The 14,871-nt window shown below is 39.6% G+C and overlaps 1 protein-coding gene across 1 annotated transcript in view; it reads right to left on the bottom strand.

Moving 5' to 3' along the window:
* LOC134630599 (FERM domain-containing protein 5-like) overlaps positions 1-14,871 on the bottom strand; it is a 77,671-nt gene continuing 62,800 nt past the window's right edge. Inside the window, exons 6-14 of the mRNA XM_063478023.1 lie at positions 11,230-11,353; positions 9,614-9,701; positions 9,410-9,498; positions 8,647-8,710; positions 8,131-8,222; positions 7,975-8,049; positions 7,800-7,868; positions 7,578-7,684; positions 1-3,054 (exon numbers count right to left, since the gene is read on the bottom strand). Of these exons, the coding sequence (XP_063334093.1) occupies positions 2,462-3,054; positions 7,578-7,684; positions 7,800-7,868; positions 7,975-8,049; positions 8,131-8,222; positions 8,647-8,710; positions 9,410-9,498; positions 9,614-9,701; positions 11,230-11,353 (1,301 nt within the window). The 3' untranslated portion in view covers positions 1-2,461. The remainder of the gene's footprint in view (positions 3,055-7,577; positions 7,685-7,799; positions 7,869-7,974; positions 8,050-8,130; positions 8,223-8,646; positions 8,711-9,409; positions 9,499-9,613; positions 9,702-11,229; positions 11,354-14,871) is intronic.

The raw sequence follows: 14,871 nt of genomic DNA, 5'->3' as shown, positions 1-14,871 counted from the left end.
TGATATATTTATATTCATATAAATCCCTACTGCATGTTGTATCAGTTACTAATGTTGATAATCCATAGCTAACAGGCTGTGTCATGTTCATTATAAGGTCTGAATATGTTTTGCAGCTCCACAGAGATATTTTATTAGGGGCAAAAACTCAAAAAAATGGCTTGTTGCTCACCCCCTTCGCATGGTCTGAAAGTATTAACCCTTGAAGTTGAATTTCATTTTTGGAATCTAGGAACTTTCAGGGAGCCAAAATTGGGAAGGCATGCATGGATCTCTGGCTGTTGCCACAGCTGAGGTGGTTTGCTTCAAATGTTCTCCCTTTAAAGCTTCAGGGCATTAAGGGACAACCCGATGTCGACCCTGGGGGAATTATTCAGTGTGCAACTTCATGAAAAAAATAGACTGGTCAGCTCCTGAACTGTTGTGGCGCCTGCAGGTTTGAACACTGTTGATTGTTTGGTCTTTGAGTTGTGATTCTCATCTCCAGTGATGAAAATCAACATGATGCTTGGGTGAAAACAGAAAGTTCATCTTAGCTCTCTGCGTGAGTTTGAGGTCCATGATGACATTGCCCACAGGTAAGTGCAAGTGGTCAGACACCACTTCCAGGGAGCATTCTCAAAATGTCAACAGCACTGAAAGATGTTCAAATGTGTGCAACATGTGACCTAAGCCAAGCTAATATCAGGTATGATTTTTTGCTTTTTTATGGGCAGAGCCACAAAATCTTTTGATTGCTCCTTGTATACACACAGCATCCTAAGCACTTGTAGGCTTGTTGAAAGGGCAAATACTTTTAGAGTGAAAACTGACCTCATAGTTTGAATTGATTCTGTTGCTCTGGGCTGTAAAGACACACTGTAGGCTAACCTGTGAAATACAAGAAATAAGGCCGGAGAAGGACAGCAGACTATTTTGCCATCTGTTGACACAAACTGACAGAAGTATGGGACAACAGAGGTTTCTTTGGTTGGTGTTGATGAAGGTTGCAGAACGACGTAAACATGACTTATCTTAGGCTCATTTGTGAGTGCAGGGCTGAAAACCATAGATCCACTGTAACAAAAACAAACGAAAAACAGCTTCAAAGTACATTAAAAGTCACTGTGAGGAACTGTCAGTGCGTTAACAAGATGGTACAAAAATGATTTAAATATATTCAGCCATTACATATAAATGCATAACTTTTTTTAACACAGCAGAGCTAAACAAAGGTGAATGACAGTCACTCAACATGGGTCTTCAACTAAAAACAAACTCTTAACTATTTACTGTTGGAAAATTGCACTAATATTTGCACTTTACAAAGGTAAAACAAAGTCAAATTTCCCTTGATAGAAAGGATCTGCTTTTTTATATTAACAGTATTGCACATCAAGATGAACTACTCCTACAGATTGCAGTAGTCAAAGAACTGACCAGACACTTGACTACCATTATAGCGCTAGCTCACATAGTCCCATCACCTTTATAACTACTGTAAAAGTAACTACAGCAAAGTGACAACTGTTCCTCACGCACAGAAGTTCATTGTAGTTATTAGTGTTATTTGGCTGCTATTTCTTAAACAGTAAACCTATAAACTCCTTATTTATACCCTTAAAAAGGCTTAATTTCTAGTCATTGGATGATGAAACTTTAACAGTTCCCTAGTGTCTGGACAAAAACTTTCAGCAGATGTTAGGCCACTAATAAAGTCTTCTGTCAGGGCAGCACCATCACACACCTGTGTCACAAAGCTACTACAACTAGTCGTTTAGCAGTGATTTGAAATTGAATGTTCCAGATCTGGGATCGTAAAGTACATCTGGAGAAATGTGTAACGTCTATTTGCATCTGCCTAAGAATCGTATAAAACTATAATATTTGCAAACACGTTTGACTCAGGACTCATCTACATTCAGTAATGCTTATTCGTCAATTTCACGCTTTCTCTAAGCCCACCACCTGAAAACAGCAGCCATAATAACATTTAATCATCATGAATATTGTTGATTCGATATAAAAACTGATGATATAGTCTGCCCTCCATTTTTAAATCCCTCAAATGTCTCAAACTCTCAGTTGCACCCCAACACCTCAGATCATTTTGTATTACAGTGATGATACAACATATAAATTAATAAAAAAATAAAGGCAACTATTATCTGTGGTTGAAGAAGTGAACTCAGGCATACTTGATACAGTGTTCAAAATAAACCCAGCTCCTGTGATTTTGTGAAAAAATAAAATACCTTGATGACCTGAATTTCTAAAGTAACATTTCCTTTCCTCATAGTGATGGTCAAACGTAATAAACAAGGCTCTTCAGGGGACAGTACGTGGCTTGTGACAGGATTATTCCTGGGAGAAGCTTAGTTGAAATCAGGAACAAAGCCATCCATTTCTCTCCTCTTGCCTTCTCTTCTGACCTGTCTGTTATCTGTATCCAATTGCCTTTGTTGAGTCATTTGGTCTGTTTTCACTTTGCCTCACTAACAAGGAAACCTCCCATCCATCGTAACTTACAGGCGAACCAGCGCCGCAGAGGGCAGAAGTATTCAAAGTGGAACTGCTGGAATTCTGGTGTCTTGCGGATGTCTCTCAAGAAGGCAATGTCCAGGTCCGACTCTGTCAGCATGATGAGAAGCAGCAGCAGGGCGAACAGAAGTCCAATGGTAACCAGGAAGAGACGCAACACGCTCAGGATAAACTTGTTGAGCTCCTCTACCTCGCTAGATGTTGCGGGCCTGCTCTTGACCATACGTTGTTCTCTCCTGCTGTGCCCAAATTCTGTAGCCTGCCCCTCTTTCGATGTCCCTGCCTCTGACTCGTCCTCGTCAATGCTGCAGGGGGCACCATTGAGGTGACGAGCCAAAGGCATCTCCATTCCATGTTCTGCCACGGGTGTAGGCAGCACGCTGTCAGAGGGGCTGTAGTTCTCATCTGAGATGACTGCTGACGTGCTTGCCTCACTGCCATCCACCGTCTGGCTCCTTGAAGGCATGAAGGAGTCGCCATGCGAAACTGAGCGCACCGGTGTGGAGTGAGCACTGTCTCGAAGGGACTCCAAACCTGACACAAACAGCAGGGAAAGACAGGAGATCATAAGATCCAATAACTTGGAGGAAGTTTGGTGCTCCTTGCATCACTTAAAAAGGGATTTTTTCTTAGATGTGGGATCCAGGACAATAACGAAGTTTCATCTAAAAGGCACTAAGGACTCATTAATACAGAGAAGACCCCCCTATAATCAGACAACCCCCTATGAGCAAGCAGTTGGTGACAGTGAGAAGGAAAAACTCCCATTTAACAGAAAGAAACCTCTGGCTGAACAGGCTCTGGGAGGGGCAGCCATCTGCTGTGACTGGTTGGGGCGTAAAGGGAGGGAGACAGGACAAAAGTGACACTGTGGAAGCGAACCAAAGATTAATAATAACTAATGATTAAATGCAGAGATTATGTGAAAGCACAAAGAGAATGAAAACAGATGAGTGGGGAAGAGTGAAGACCTAAGGGAGAAGAAATACTCTTCTAATAGGCCCATTGCAGCATAACTAAAGAAGGATTAAGGGTCACCTGATCCAGCCCTAACTAAATTAAACAATATTATAAAAGGAAAGCTTTAACCCTAATCTTAAACATAGAGAGGTTGTCTGTCCCAAATGCGTGGATGTAGATGGATCCACATGTTTTATTTGGCGCAGATTTTGTGCGAGACACCGTTCCAGATGCAATCCTCCTATTTATCCAGCCTGGAAAACAGCACTTAGAGTACAGTAGGATTTCTGTCTCCCTCTGGTCTTGAACTATGGATCTTTCATGTGTGAACCACTACCCCATAAAATAGACTGTAGATTGCAAACCTACTTGACTGTTAAGTCATCATTTTGTATTGTTTTTCTCTTCTGAAAGCAGGCGGTATTAAAATACCTAGAATGGAGGACTGACTTACAGACTATCCATCATGTTGTTTTTGCAGGCTGATCTGGTAATATTGGAAATAACAGCTTTACCTTTATGAGTCAACACATGTAGGTGCCATTGCATTGGATAGACAGTTTTTCTAGGTATGCAGCAATTAATAATTGCTCATGAATATCCACATAACTAGTAGATGCCTGGAAAAGACATGCTTATTATGTCTGAAAGTTATAGTTATAAAAGTGGATATAAAGAACCTGTCCCTTATAGCACATAAAAGAGGAGGTCTAAAGGGAAATTACGTTCATTTGTTCCTTATTAATTAGTTCTGAAGCAAAGTTTCCACAAGCCTCTGGAGCTTGGCTTGCTGAGCTGCCAGAATATTCTGGAACATTTGTGCTTTCTTTAACACTGTGCTGACATCTCTTATGCTAATATAGTCATAAGGGAAGCTGGATTTCTTTTTAATGGCTAGCTTTTCACAACTTATGCAGAAGAAAATTAGCCTTCACATCATGTAATCTATGTCTAAGGAAATGTAATCTATGTCCAAGGAAATACAAATGGCAACTGTAACCCCAAAGTAAGCATGCAACATAAAACCGATGTCCTCTAGGAACTTACTCAGTTCTCATATTCTCACAGCTGCTTTTTGGAGGTTCATCACAGTGCAAACTTTCTATCTATCACATTAGATTTTAGCAATATCTTACACAGTCACTTAATGCTGTAATTTTTTGAAATATAACCACAAAAAATCACTTTTAAAAATCAGGAAATCTATCACAAAATATCACAATCCAACAAAACCAGCCTGATTTTTACCTGCACGATTGCCTGCTGGGCTGCAGCCATGTAACTGGAGTGGAACAGCTAGCCTGGAAGGAGCCCTGGACTCCTGTCTCAACCCAGGTCCGGAGCCTGAGTTTGAAGATCCCCCCGGTAGAGCGGGGAAAAGGGGAAGGACTCCCAGAGCCTTGCCTAAAAGCCTGGGTCCCAAAGACAACACACGCACCTTCACATCCCGATAACAATGGTTGATCATACGCAGATGAACATTCACCTTGGTCTTGATGCGGATCAAACACTTCACCATGATTGCGCAACAGCAAAAGCACTATTTCTAATTGAGTTTCTACACGTTTTCAACTGCTATCCTTTCGCTTTCTAAATCTTAAAACTGCCTCTTTGTACTCTGCCTTTCTGCTGTCTGTCTTTGTCTCCAACTGCGACTGGTCTAGCTAAGCAGCACTACTCCCTTCTATGCAGTAAGCTCCCACATGCTGTTAGGCGGGCTGACAGCGGTAGATAAATAGAAAGACAGTCAGAGTGAAAGACAAGGCCCAGGAATGTGGTCCACTTGTGCCACAGTTCACCTCGACCTCCCCTCCTGCTGTCAGCTGTGACACACACAGCATGGTCCCTGACAGCAGGAGCTTTTTTCAGGCTGAGATATCATTGCCAGTTGAAATACCAGTACAAATATAGCAACACGACAAAACACAGGGGGTTTGCTTCCCTGTTGATACACTGGGGTGCAATGTCAGAGTCCAGGACAAGAAGTAAGGCTGGTTTGATAAAATACATTTTTTTCTATTTGCTTTTCTTTTTTGCAGACAGGCCATGTTGTAAGTTTATTAGTGTGACTGAGGCCGATCGGCAAAGAGTAAACTTACTCTCAGTGGCAGCATTGGCAAAAGGTTAATAGCCTGTTGGAGGAAAGGCAGGATGGTAAGTGCCCTTTATAAACTGACAGGATGACTTTCTCATGTCAAAATAATACCTGAGGCCAGTTGCTGATGGGCACTCCAGTGTGTGCACTTTTCAGTAAAGCACACCCATTAGAGAAAGAGTGAGATCTCACAAAAATACAGAGAAAGCGACTGACATTTGCAAGTAGGTAGGCTGTTAACATGGAAAAGCACTTAGATTGCGCTCTTTCTCCATGCAGGTATTCACAGGTATGTCTGATAGTGTTATAAGGAACCTCAAAAAAAAAAAAAATGCTGTGCCATTGCTGTGCAACCCAGATCAAATCACAGGATTAAGACAGTGATTTCTTGTGTGCCCTGGGGGACTGATCCCCCAGGGCATACTATAAGACAGACTGTGATATCTCTAAATTAACCAATAAAATTATTTTTAAAAGATAATAAAAATCTATATTTTGAGGTAAGTGTAATGCCTCAACACCAGGGCCCAAGATTTAATGGAAATCAGCAATTAAGCTAACAAGTTCAGGTAGCTACAGTAAGACCTGGCCTAACTGGGAAGAGTTTATATGTTTAAACAAGAAAAAAAGCACAGTGGATAAAGTGTTTATAATAGTAAACTAAAGGAAAAGAAATGAACTAAAACTATCTGAGCTATAGCAACATATTTAATACCTCCTGTATTATCAGGATTTGAGCAACCAAATATGGCACACAGGTTCCTCTTAGAACTCTGATGGTTCTTATGGGATAGATTTATAGTGCACCTCGGATTAACCATCTAAAGCAACAGACAGTGCACGAGACAAGTGAAGAAGAGAATGCAGGTATGGTGGAGTGGGTGGAGACGAGTGTCAGGGGGTGATTTGTGTGAAGGATAGCAGCAAAAGTGAATGGGAAGGCTTACAAGATGGTACTGATATCTGCTATGATGTGTGGTTTGGAGATGGTAGCACTAACAAAAAAGACAGGAGGCAGAGCTGGACGTGGCAGAACTGAAGCTTCTTTGTTGGGAACAAAGAGAATGGACAAGATTAGAAATTAGTATACCAGAGGGACAGCTCAGATCAAGCGGCTTTGATTCAAAGTTAGAAAGGCAAGGCTGAGATGGTTTGGATGTGCAGGTACTTTGTTTAAGAGAGGAGATCTAGTGGATATACTGGATAAAGGGTGTTGAAAATGGAGCTGTCTGGCAGGAGAAGAAGAACACCACAGAAAAGATTCATGGATATAGTCAGGGAGGACATGTAGAGGGCTGGTGTGACAGATGACGACCTGTGGATAGGGTGAAATAGAGGCAGATGCCCTCTAAAGTGAGCAGCCAGAAGAAGAATACTTTTATAGCACCTTTCTCTTCAGTGTGAGCAATCACATCACCTTCTACTAGAAGTCTCGTTTACTCAGTCACATGAACATTCATACAGTGCCTTTATCTATATCTTTGTGTTTTATCTAACTTTCACAAGCACTCTCACACTCCAATGGATTCATCAGGGTTCAGTATGGAGGAGCCGGGGACAACAACAGTGGACCTTCCAGTTTGTAGAAAACCATCACAGCCATCACTTACCTATAGATATTGTGACGCCATCATGTTACCTAGCAACCAACAGTCTAAAATGATCCATGTGCAGTATTTGTGCACTTATAAAGCCCAATAAAAGCACTTGTATTTCATAAAGTAACAATAGCAAATAATTTATATCCACAAAATTTTCATTATGCATGATATATTATGATGTCAGCATGTTAATAGTAACCATCCACTAATAGACTAACATCACTGACCAAACAATGCTATAGTATGGGCATATACTAGGTAAAATTATTGGTTAAACAGACATCTTTTTGCACACTTGGAAATACATCTGTTGTTTGGCAGTTTGAGGACTGACTCCCATGACTTCCACCAACACAGTGAGGGCTTAAGCTACACTTTGCTCTTGTGTTTGTGCGGTTTACCTTCCATAATGGAAATGTGCACAGCTCTTCGTCTGGTCCTTGGCACACTCGTTAGACGAGGGCCATGAGTGATGGATGGACAGCTCCTACTAGGCACCATACCAGCCCTGTGAGAAAACACATGTATACATAAAGCCCCAAACAAACACATGTGACAGTGCATACAGAGCTTAAGCAATTTGTTACATAATTTAATCAATGCATGATTGTTATGATTATTACCTGTGGATCTCCGGGGGGTCTCTCTTAATTTTAGCACTTTGTTCCATTACTTCTTTTGCAACCTTTCCGCTAAAAAACAGAGAAACGTGACCACTACGGCAAGCACTGAAAACTCCCAATTGTACTTAGTATTCCCATATCATGCTTTGCAATAAACATATTGTTCTGTTGATACCTGTATCTAAAGCGACTACCCTTGAAGAAGAGGTTACTACTGGACACAGTGCGGACTTGGCTTGACTTCTCCAGCCTGTGAGTGAAAAACCATAAATGCAGTCATTAGCTTAAATGAAAGGATATCTATTTAGTTTTTGTATGCAATTTTACTCACTTGTAGAAGGCCTGATTCTCCACTCCACACTTCCAAAGATGCTTGCAGGCCTCTGGTGTAGGTGCAAAGTAAGTCAGTATGATCTTCTTATCCTGTAACCAGTCCACTATATTAACTCATATTTGTGATGAAAGCAACATTCTTTTTTATCTAAAGGCTTTACATTCTCATTCAAACCAAAGCCTACATTGAGTTTTAGAATATGAGAAGGTGTCTATACAGATATATTTAAAGGGCACTGTAACCAATCAGCCAAAGAAAACCCAAAAGAAATAATCCCTCTAATCTAAACATCAACCGCCTCTAACACAGTGTCTTTATTTTATTCTTTTGTCTGCTAAAACCTATGGGTAGCACACATTTTTGTCAAATCCTTCCTCGTTTATTTCCACATTAAGAATATAGTACAGTGGCTCCCCAGTGGCAGAGTCTCCATGCATAAAACACGGCCGCACTCATTTAACTTCCTGAGCTCCACAGGCTAGAATAGGCAGTTTTAATAATGAATACACATACCTCCTTCTGATTTGCATATATATGGAACGTCTTTGCTTCAAACTTAAGTTTGGTCACCTCCTCCCTGAGGTTAAAATAAAGAAGACGGACCAAACAGAGTAACAAAGAAATCAGACCAGAAAGAATAGGGGAGAAAGTGAGCAAAAGAAAGGAGAGACATAAACCAAAAAAGGCTGTAAAATATTAAGAGCTGTAGGTAAATTAACAGGGCTAACAGTGATTCATTTCTGTGCTGAAAAGTCTAAACACATTGATTACAAACAGAAAATTACAAGAATAATCTGCAAGAGCTCAAACGCTGATTTGGAAACAACAAAACAAGTCAGATGCTGTGAAAACCTCGTAGCTTTCTCTGCGGTCTTACAAAGGTTACTGTTATCTTCTTGTATGGATCACTGGTTACTTTTATTTTCCTTTGGACTCTCTTGCATCACATTTCACAATATTTTAAAAATTCTACTGTACTTTGTGTGTTTTTTTCCAACAATGCGTGAAATTGTATTAAGTTTAGGATTTTATTTGTCCTTTTCATAATTTAAAGCACTGAAGTCATTTTGAAGTGGAATGTAGCTGATATACTCATGGGCATAAAAGTTTGAAATAAGTTTAAATATTAAAGTCTTTTGATGCTTAATTCATATTTGAGCTTTTTCTGCAACTGATGGGGAGATTTTATTTAAAATAAAGTCACTGTCTTGCTAGTACAGACCTTTGATTTGAATATGATTATCAAGTGAAGTTTCAACTCTTCATCTCTACTCACCATTTGAGGAAGTGAACCCTCCTGTTTCCTTGCAGCACAGTGAAGCCAAAAGGGGTGAAAGCCAAAAAAGCCGGGTTCCCAGACACATCCTGAGAGCACATCCGTGTTTTTTGTAAAAACATGGATTTGAGTTAACATTTTAAATCACAATGACATTCAGTCATTCATGTTAGGGTTCACTTTACTGTAAATCTTAATGATAACCTTGCATGGATGTGGGTCGACCCCATAGGTCTCCAACATCTGAGCCTTCTGAAGAAAGTTGAGCTCTGATGTTTCAGGAGTCTGACCTCTGAGAAAAAAATTAAATAAATAAAGTCAACATACTGGGTTCTGTCACAACTCTTAATTCATGAAGACAGACTTATGTGAAGATTATGTTCATTTCTAAAAACTAACCTAAAACAATTATACAAATAACTTTAATAAATTTAAACCGTTGGCATAAAAAAGCACATAGCAGGCTGATTAATACCCCCCCCCCCCAAAAAAAACAAACAAAAAAAAAAACCAAACAAAAAAACCAAACAAACTCATATTGCCTGTATAACTAAAAGTTGTAAAACATCAATCTTTGCCAATAAGATTTGGCAAAAACAAATTTAAAGCCAATTAAGTAAACTGGATAATGTGTAGCACCAGAAAGGTTTGAATGCTTTAATTTTCCTAAAGAAAAAGTCTCTAACCATCCACTTACTCTTTTAAATGTCTATAGCTACCAGGCTGTAAACTGTACAGATCAAGGATACATAATTAAATCTGTTCACTGTGTGTAAAGAATCAAACAAAAACTTAATTCAGTTTTTAGCCCTGCAGGTCAAACTTTAAAGCAGTGACTATAATGTTCTAACAGCAGTTGTACTGACCACAGGAATGAAAGGATTATAAATCAATCTGCTGTCTACATTTTCTTCTATTAATAATCCTTGATGAAACTAGTGTATGAGTCACATTAGCTCGGCTGGAGAACATACTGTAGCTCTTTGTTTTTGCTCAGGCAGTCTGAAATAAACTGAATTAACGTCATTATCCCTTTGCCACACTCAAGCTTCTTGTATCTTAGCAAATTACACTGTTATTCTTATGCAAAATGTTTTAGGGACAACCTTTGACACTTAACTCCAGGGAATGTACTTAATTATGGGAAGGAAATGAGCAACAGAGGGCAGTATAGGATTGAATCTATACCCAGTGCCAGTGTCCTCCTGGGTTTTGTACATTGTATATACAGCAAGTATAAGTTACTGTGGAGCTGTTTATTTGATTAAATCCTCTTTGGCCTAGGAATACTATCTGCAAGGTTCATCTTCCAACAATGTACTCCTAGTCTCAACATCACTGAGCTGGTCTGAAATTATCCAGTCAGTATAAATCCACAGAAGAACTACAATTTTCCCAAAATCTTAAAACAAACTACCAGCCCAGTAAAAAAAACCATTCTATTCATGTTTTTTAAAACATCCTTTAAAGGTTTTGTACCACATGACAGAAAAAACATCTAGGTACCTCTACATCACTGCTTTTAATTCACAATACCTGCTACATAATTAAAAGTTCAGAACTTTTTACAATATAATGATAAGAAATTATGCTTGCCTATCTTGTCTTAATATCCTAAATGAGAATTCCAATGTTGTTGTACGTTGATCTAAAAGCATCCGCACTCATGTAAGTTAAATAACAAGCTATATATTATATAGAATAGTTGATTGCATAGGTGCTCCAAGTCAGCTATGCTCTTGTGATGCCTGCACCTTGCCTCTGATAAAACTGAAGGAGACTACACAGGTATGCAGGGATCTGGACAGATGCCACCTTACATCAGCTCAGTTTTGTGGATCTCAGCAATCCGCCGCTCCAACTTCTCTGAGTGCTTCGGGAAGAATTGAAACTTGGAGCTGTAGCCCTCTGGATGTTTCCCAGGGTCATAGTCACCAATTTCAGCTGGAAAATTAAAAAGAAAGAAATAAAAGAAAAGGATAACTTTTTTAAACGATTTTATGTTTGGCTTTTTGCCTTGCCTTTAATTGATAGGTAAAGCTAAGTGTGAAACGATGACATACAGCAAAAGGCCAGAGTTGGAACTGGCACTGCTGAGGTAATAAATTACATGGTGTATGTGCTACCAGCTGGCCCAGGAGTCAATTTTTTGTGATGTAAGACCCTTCAACCAATTATGGGATAAAGAAATGACCAATCGTAGCTAAATATACAGTCAGAAAAAGTATTTTGAATACTCACAACATTTCAGACACAGCTGGTTTTCTTGCTTGAACTTTCAAACACACAACTGGACAAAATTATGTTCATCATACAGGGGTTGTTCTTATTAGCTCAGTTTAAAGATAAATTGAATAAGCTGAATAATCATGCACAGAGAGACAGTGTGTTCTCAGTATTAAGAGAATATTATCTCTGTCCTGCTGCCCAGCATATCTTTGAGCACGAAAATGTCACATAGAAAAAAGTGAAAAATATTTTCACTTTGCCAATTTTGACATTAAAAGGTCTTTCCTTTTACTCAGAATTATTTCAGTTTATGTTGTGTTCAGCTACCAGTGACCATGTTTGAATTTCTCATTTATGTGGTTGGCCTTGACAGAAAAGAGTTTGTGCTGGGGTGCATGATACTGAAAGATATTGCTTTAAACTAATAGTAGTAAAAAGATTAAACTTAGATTATAATTTTTCAAGGTTAAAACATCTGCTCACGAATACATGAATCTTTATTCTGAATCAAAACTTTGACATTCAAGCAAAGATCAACATAATGTAATATGTAAATATCAGTTTAGTGTAATTTATCAGAGAGTTGAAACCTTCAAATGTGTTATTTGTGTCTAAAGGATTGATGTGGAGCACAAGACAGCTATGGTAATTTACTTCAAATTAACATAGGTAGTAATTATTTAGCATAATTGGGCAAAAAGTCAATAACAAAATTTAAGCACACTGTAAAACGAGTGATTTGAGATGAGAATACGCCTTTGCTCTTCCTCTTGGTTACTTTTTTCAAGTCTTGGAGAATATGACTCTTCTATACTGTAAAGGGGGACTCTGGCCAATTATAGGTCCTTTCAGAGAAATGGTGTCCCTATTGGCGATTACATGTCACCTCAGATGGTGAAAAGTGTGACTCAGTGGTGGAAAATCCTGGTGGAATAGCTCTCATTCCTGGCTTCACAGCCTTCACAGAGCCATCCCACCCCCACCGAAAAAAGAAGACAGACTTAATAAAAAGAGCATAAAAGACACTGTGACTGAAAATACATTAAAAATACATGCAAATCTGCAAAGCACACTCATTGAATGAGGGTTTCATTTGAGCTGTTGTTATATTTGGTTAGGTTAAGAAAAGTAGATGTACCATAAAAATAGGTGCTATGATAAATGTTGCTAACTAGTAGCCATTTGCTAATTGTAACCAGGCTAATGACAGCTAATTTCATTACAGTGCCAGCTGCAAAAGGTTGGGGAAGTTTTTTGCCCATGCAATAGTATCACAGTCGTACTGGGTACATCCTAAAACTTTACAAGTGTGCAGCTGAGATCAAAATGAAGGCCACCCTGTTTTCAAACACAAAAAATAAACTGTATACATTGCATTAAGTGTATATTATATTCGTTTCTAGTTGTAATGTATTTAAGTCCCCACAGATGAACTCTCTTTATCTACAGGGTGGGCCATTTATATGGATACACCGTAATAAAATGGGAATGGTTGGTGATATTAAAGTCCTGTTTGTGGCACATTAGCATATATGAGGGGGGCAAACTCCTCAAGATGGGTGGTGACCATGGTGGCCATTTAGAAGTCGGCCATCTTGGATACAACTTTTGTTTTTTCAATAGGAAGAGGGCCATGTGACACATCAAACTTATTGGTAATGTCACAAGAAAAACAATGGTGTGCTTGGTTTCAACATAACTTTATTCTTTCATGAGTTATTTACAAGTTTCTCTTTGTTAACACGTGAGGAGCGGATCGAAATTGTGTTGATATCTGGTGAACGCAGTAACCGGGTCATTGCAGCAGATTTCAATGCAAGACACCCTACGAGACCACCCATCTCCCATGCTACAGTTAGCAAACTGCTTGCTAAGTTTCATGAAACTGGTTCAGTGTTGGATTTGCCAAAATGTGGACGCAAGAAAACTGTCACTAATGAAGAAATATCAGTGGCTGTCCTAGCTTCATTCAGCAAGAGCCCACAGCGTAGCACTCGCCGCATGTCACTGGAGAGTGGCATTAGTCGAACATCCCTTCGGCGGATATTAGCGACTCATAAATGGCACCCTTACAAACTCCAGCTACTGCAGCATCTCAACGAGGATGACCCAGATCGGTGCACAGAATTTGCAGAATGGGCAAAACAAAAATTGGAACAGGACCCTCAGTTCACGCAGAAGATTTTGTTCAGTGATGAGGCAAACTTTTATGTGAATGGTGAAGTTAACAAACAAAACCACCGCTATTGGTCTGACACTAACCCACATTGGATGGATCCCTCCAAGACTGTTGGAACAACAAAAGTGATGGTTTGGTGTGGTATATGGAGTACAACGATAGTGGGTCCATTCTTCATCAATGGAAACCTCAAGGCCACTGGGTATTTGAAATTGCTACATGATGATGTGTTTCCCTCTTTATGCACTGAAGCTGGCATGTTCCCTGAGTTTTTCCAGCAAGATGGTGCACCACCACATTATGGGTGCCAGGTCCGAGCATTCCTAGATGAACAGTTTCCTGGAAAGTGGATTGGTCGTCGTGGGCCAGTTGAATGGCCCCCAAGGTCTCCTGATCTGACCCCCTTAGACTTTTATCTTTGGGGTCATCTGAAGGCAATTGTCTATGGTGTGAAGATACGAGATGTGCAGCACCTGAAACTACGGATACTGGATGCCTGTGCTGGCATTTCTCCTGCGGTGTTGCTATCAGTGTGTGAAGAGTTGGAGAAGAGGGTTGCATTGACAATCCAACACAATGGGCAGCACATTGAACACATTTTATAAGTGGTCAGAAACTTGTAAATAACTCATGAAAGAATAAAGTTACGTTGAAACCAAGCACACTATTGTTTTTCTTGTGACATTACCAATAAGTTTGATGTGTCACATGGCCCTCTTCCTATTGAAAAAACAAAGGTTGTATCCAAGATGGCCGACTTCTAAATGGCCACCATGGTCACCACCCATCTTGAGGAGTTTGCCCCCTCACATATATTAATGTGCCACAAACAGGACTTTAATATCACCAACCATTCCCATTTTATTACGGTGTATCCATATAAATGGCCCACCCTGTATTTCTAAAGACAGGTGTGGTTGTATTGCAGTCACTCGAGGCTGCTGTTTCTTATTCAAACTGTTATTCTCCCTCTCAAGTGATTATTGCTAAATAATTAAAAGACACAGTTCACCCAAAAAAATTACATTTCTTTTCTGGCCTGTTATTCTGTTTA

This window comes from Pelmatolapia mariae, linkage group LG1 (assembly GCF_036321145.2).
Source record: "Pelmatolapia mariae isolate MD_Pm_ZW linkage group LG1, Pm_UMD_F_2, whole genome shotgun sequence".
Classification (NCBI taxonomy): Eukaryota; Metazoa; Chordata; class Actinopteri; order Cichliformes; family Cichlidae; genus Pelmatolapia; species Pelmatolapia mariae.
This window is presented reverse-complemented; position numbering and strand designations above follow the sequence as displayed.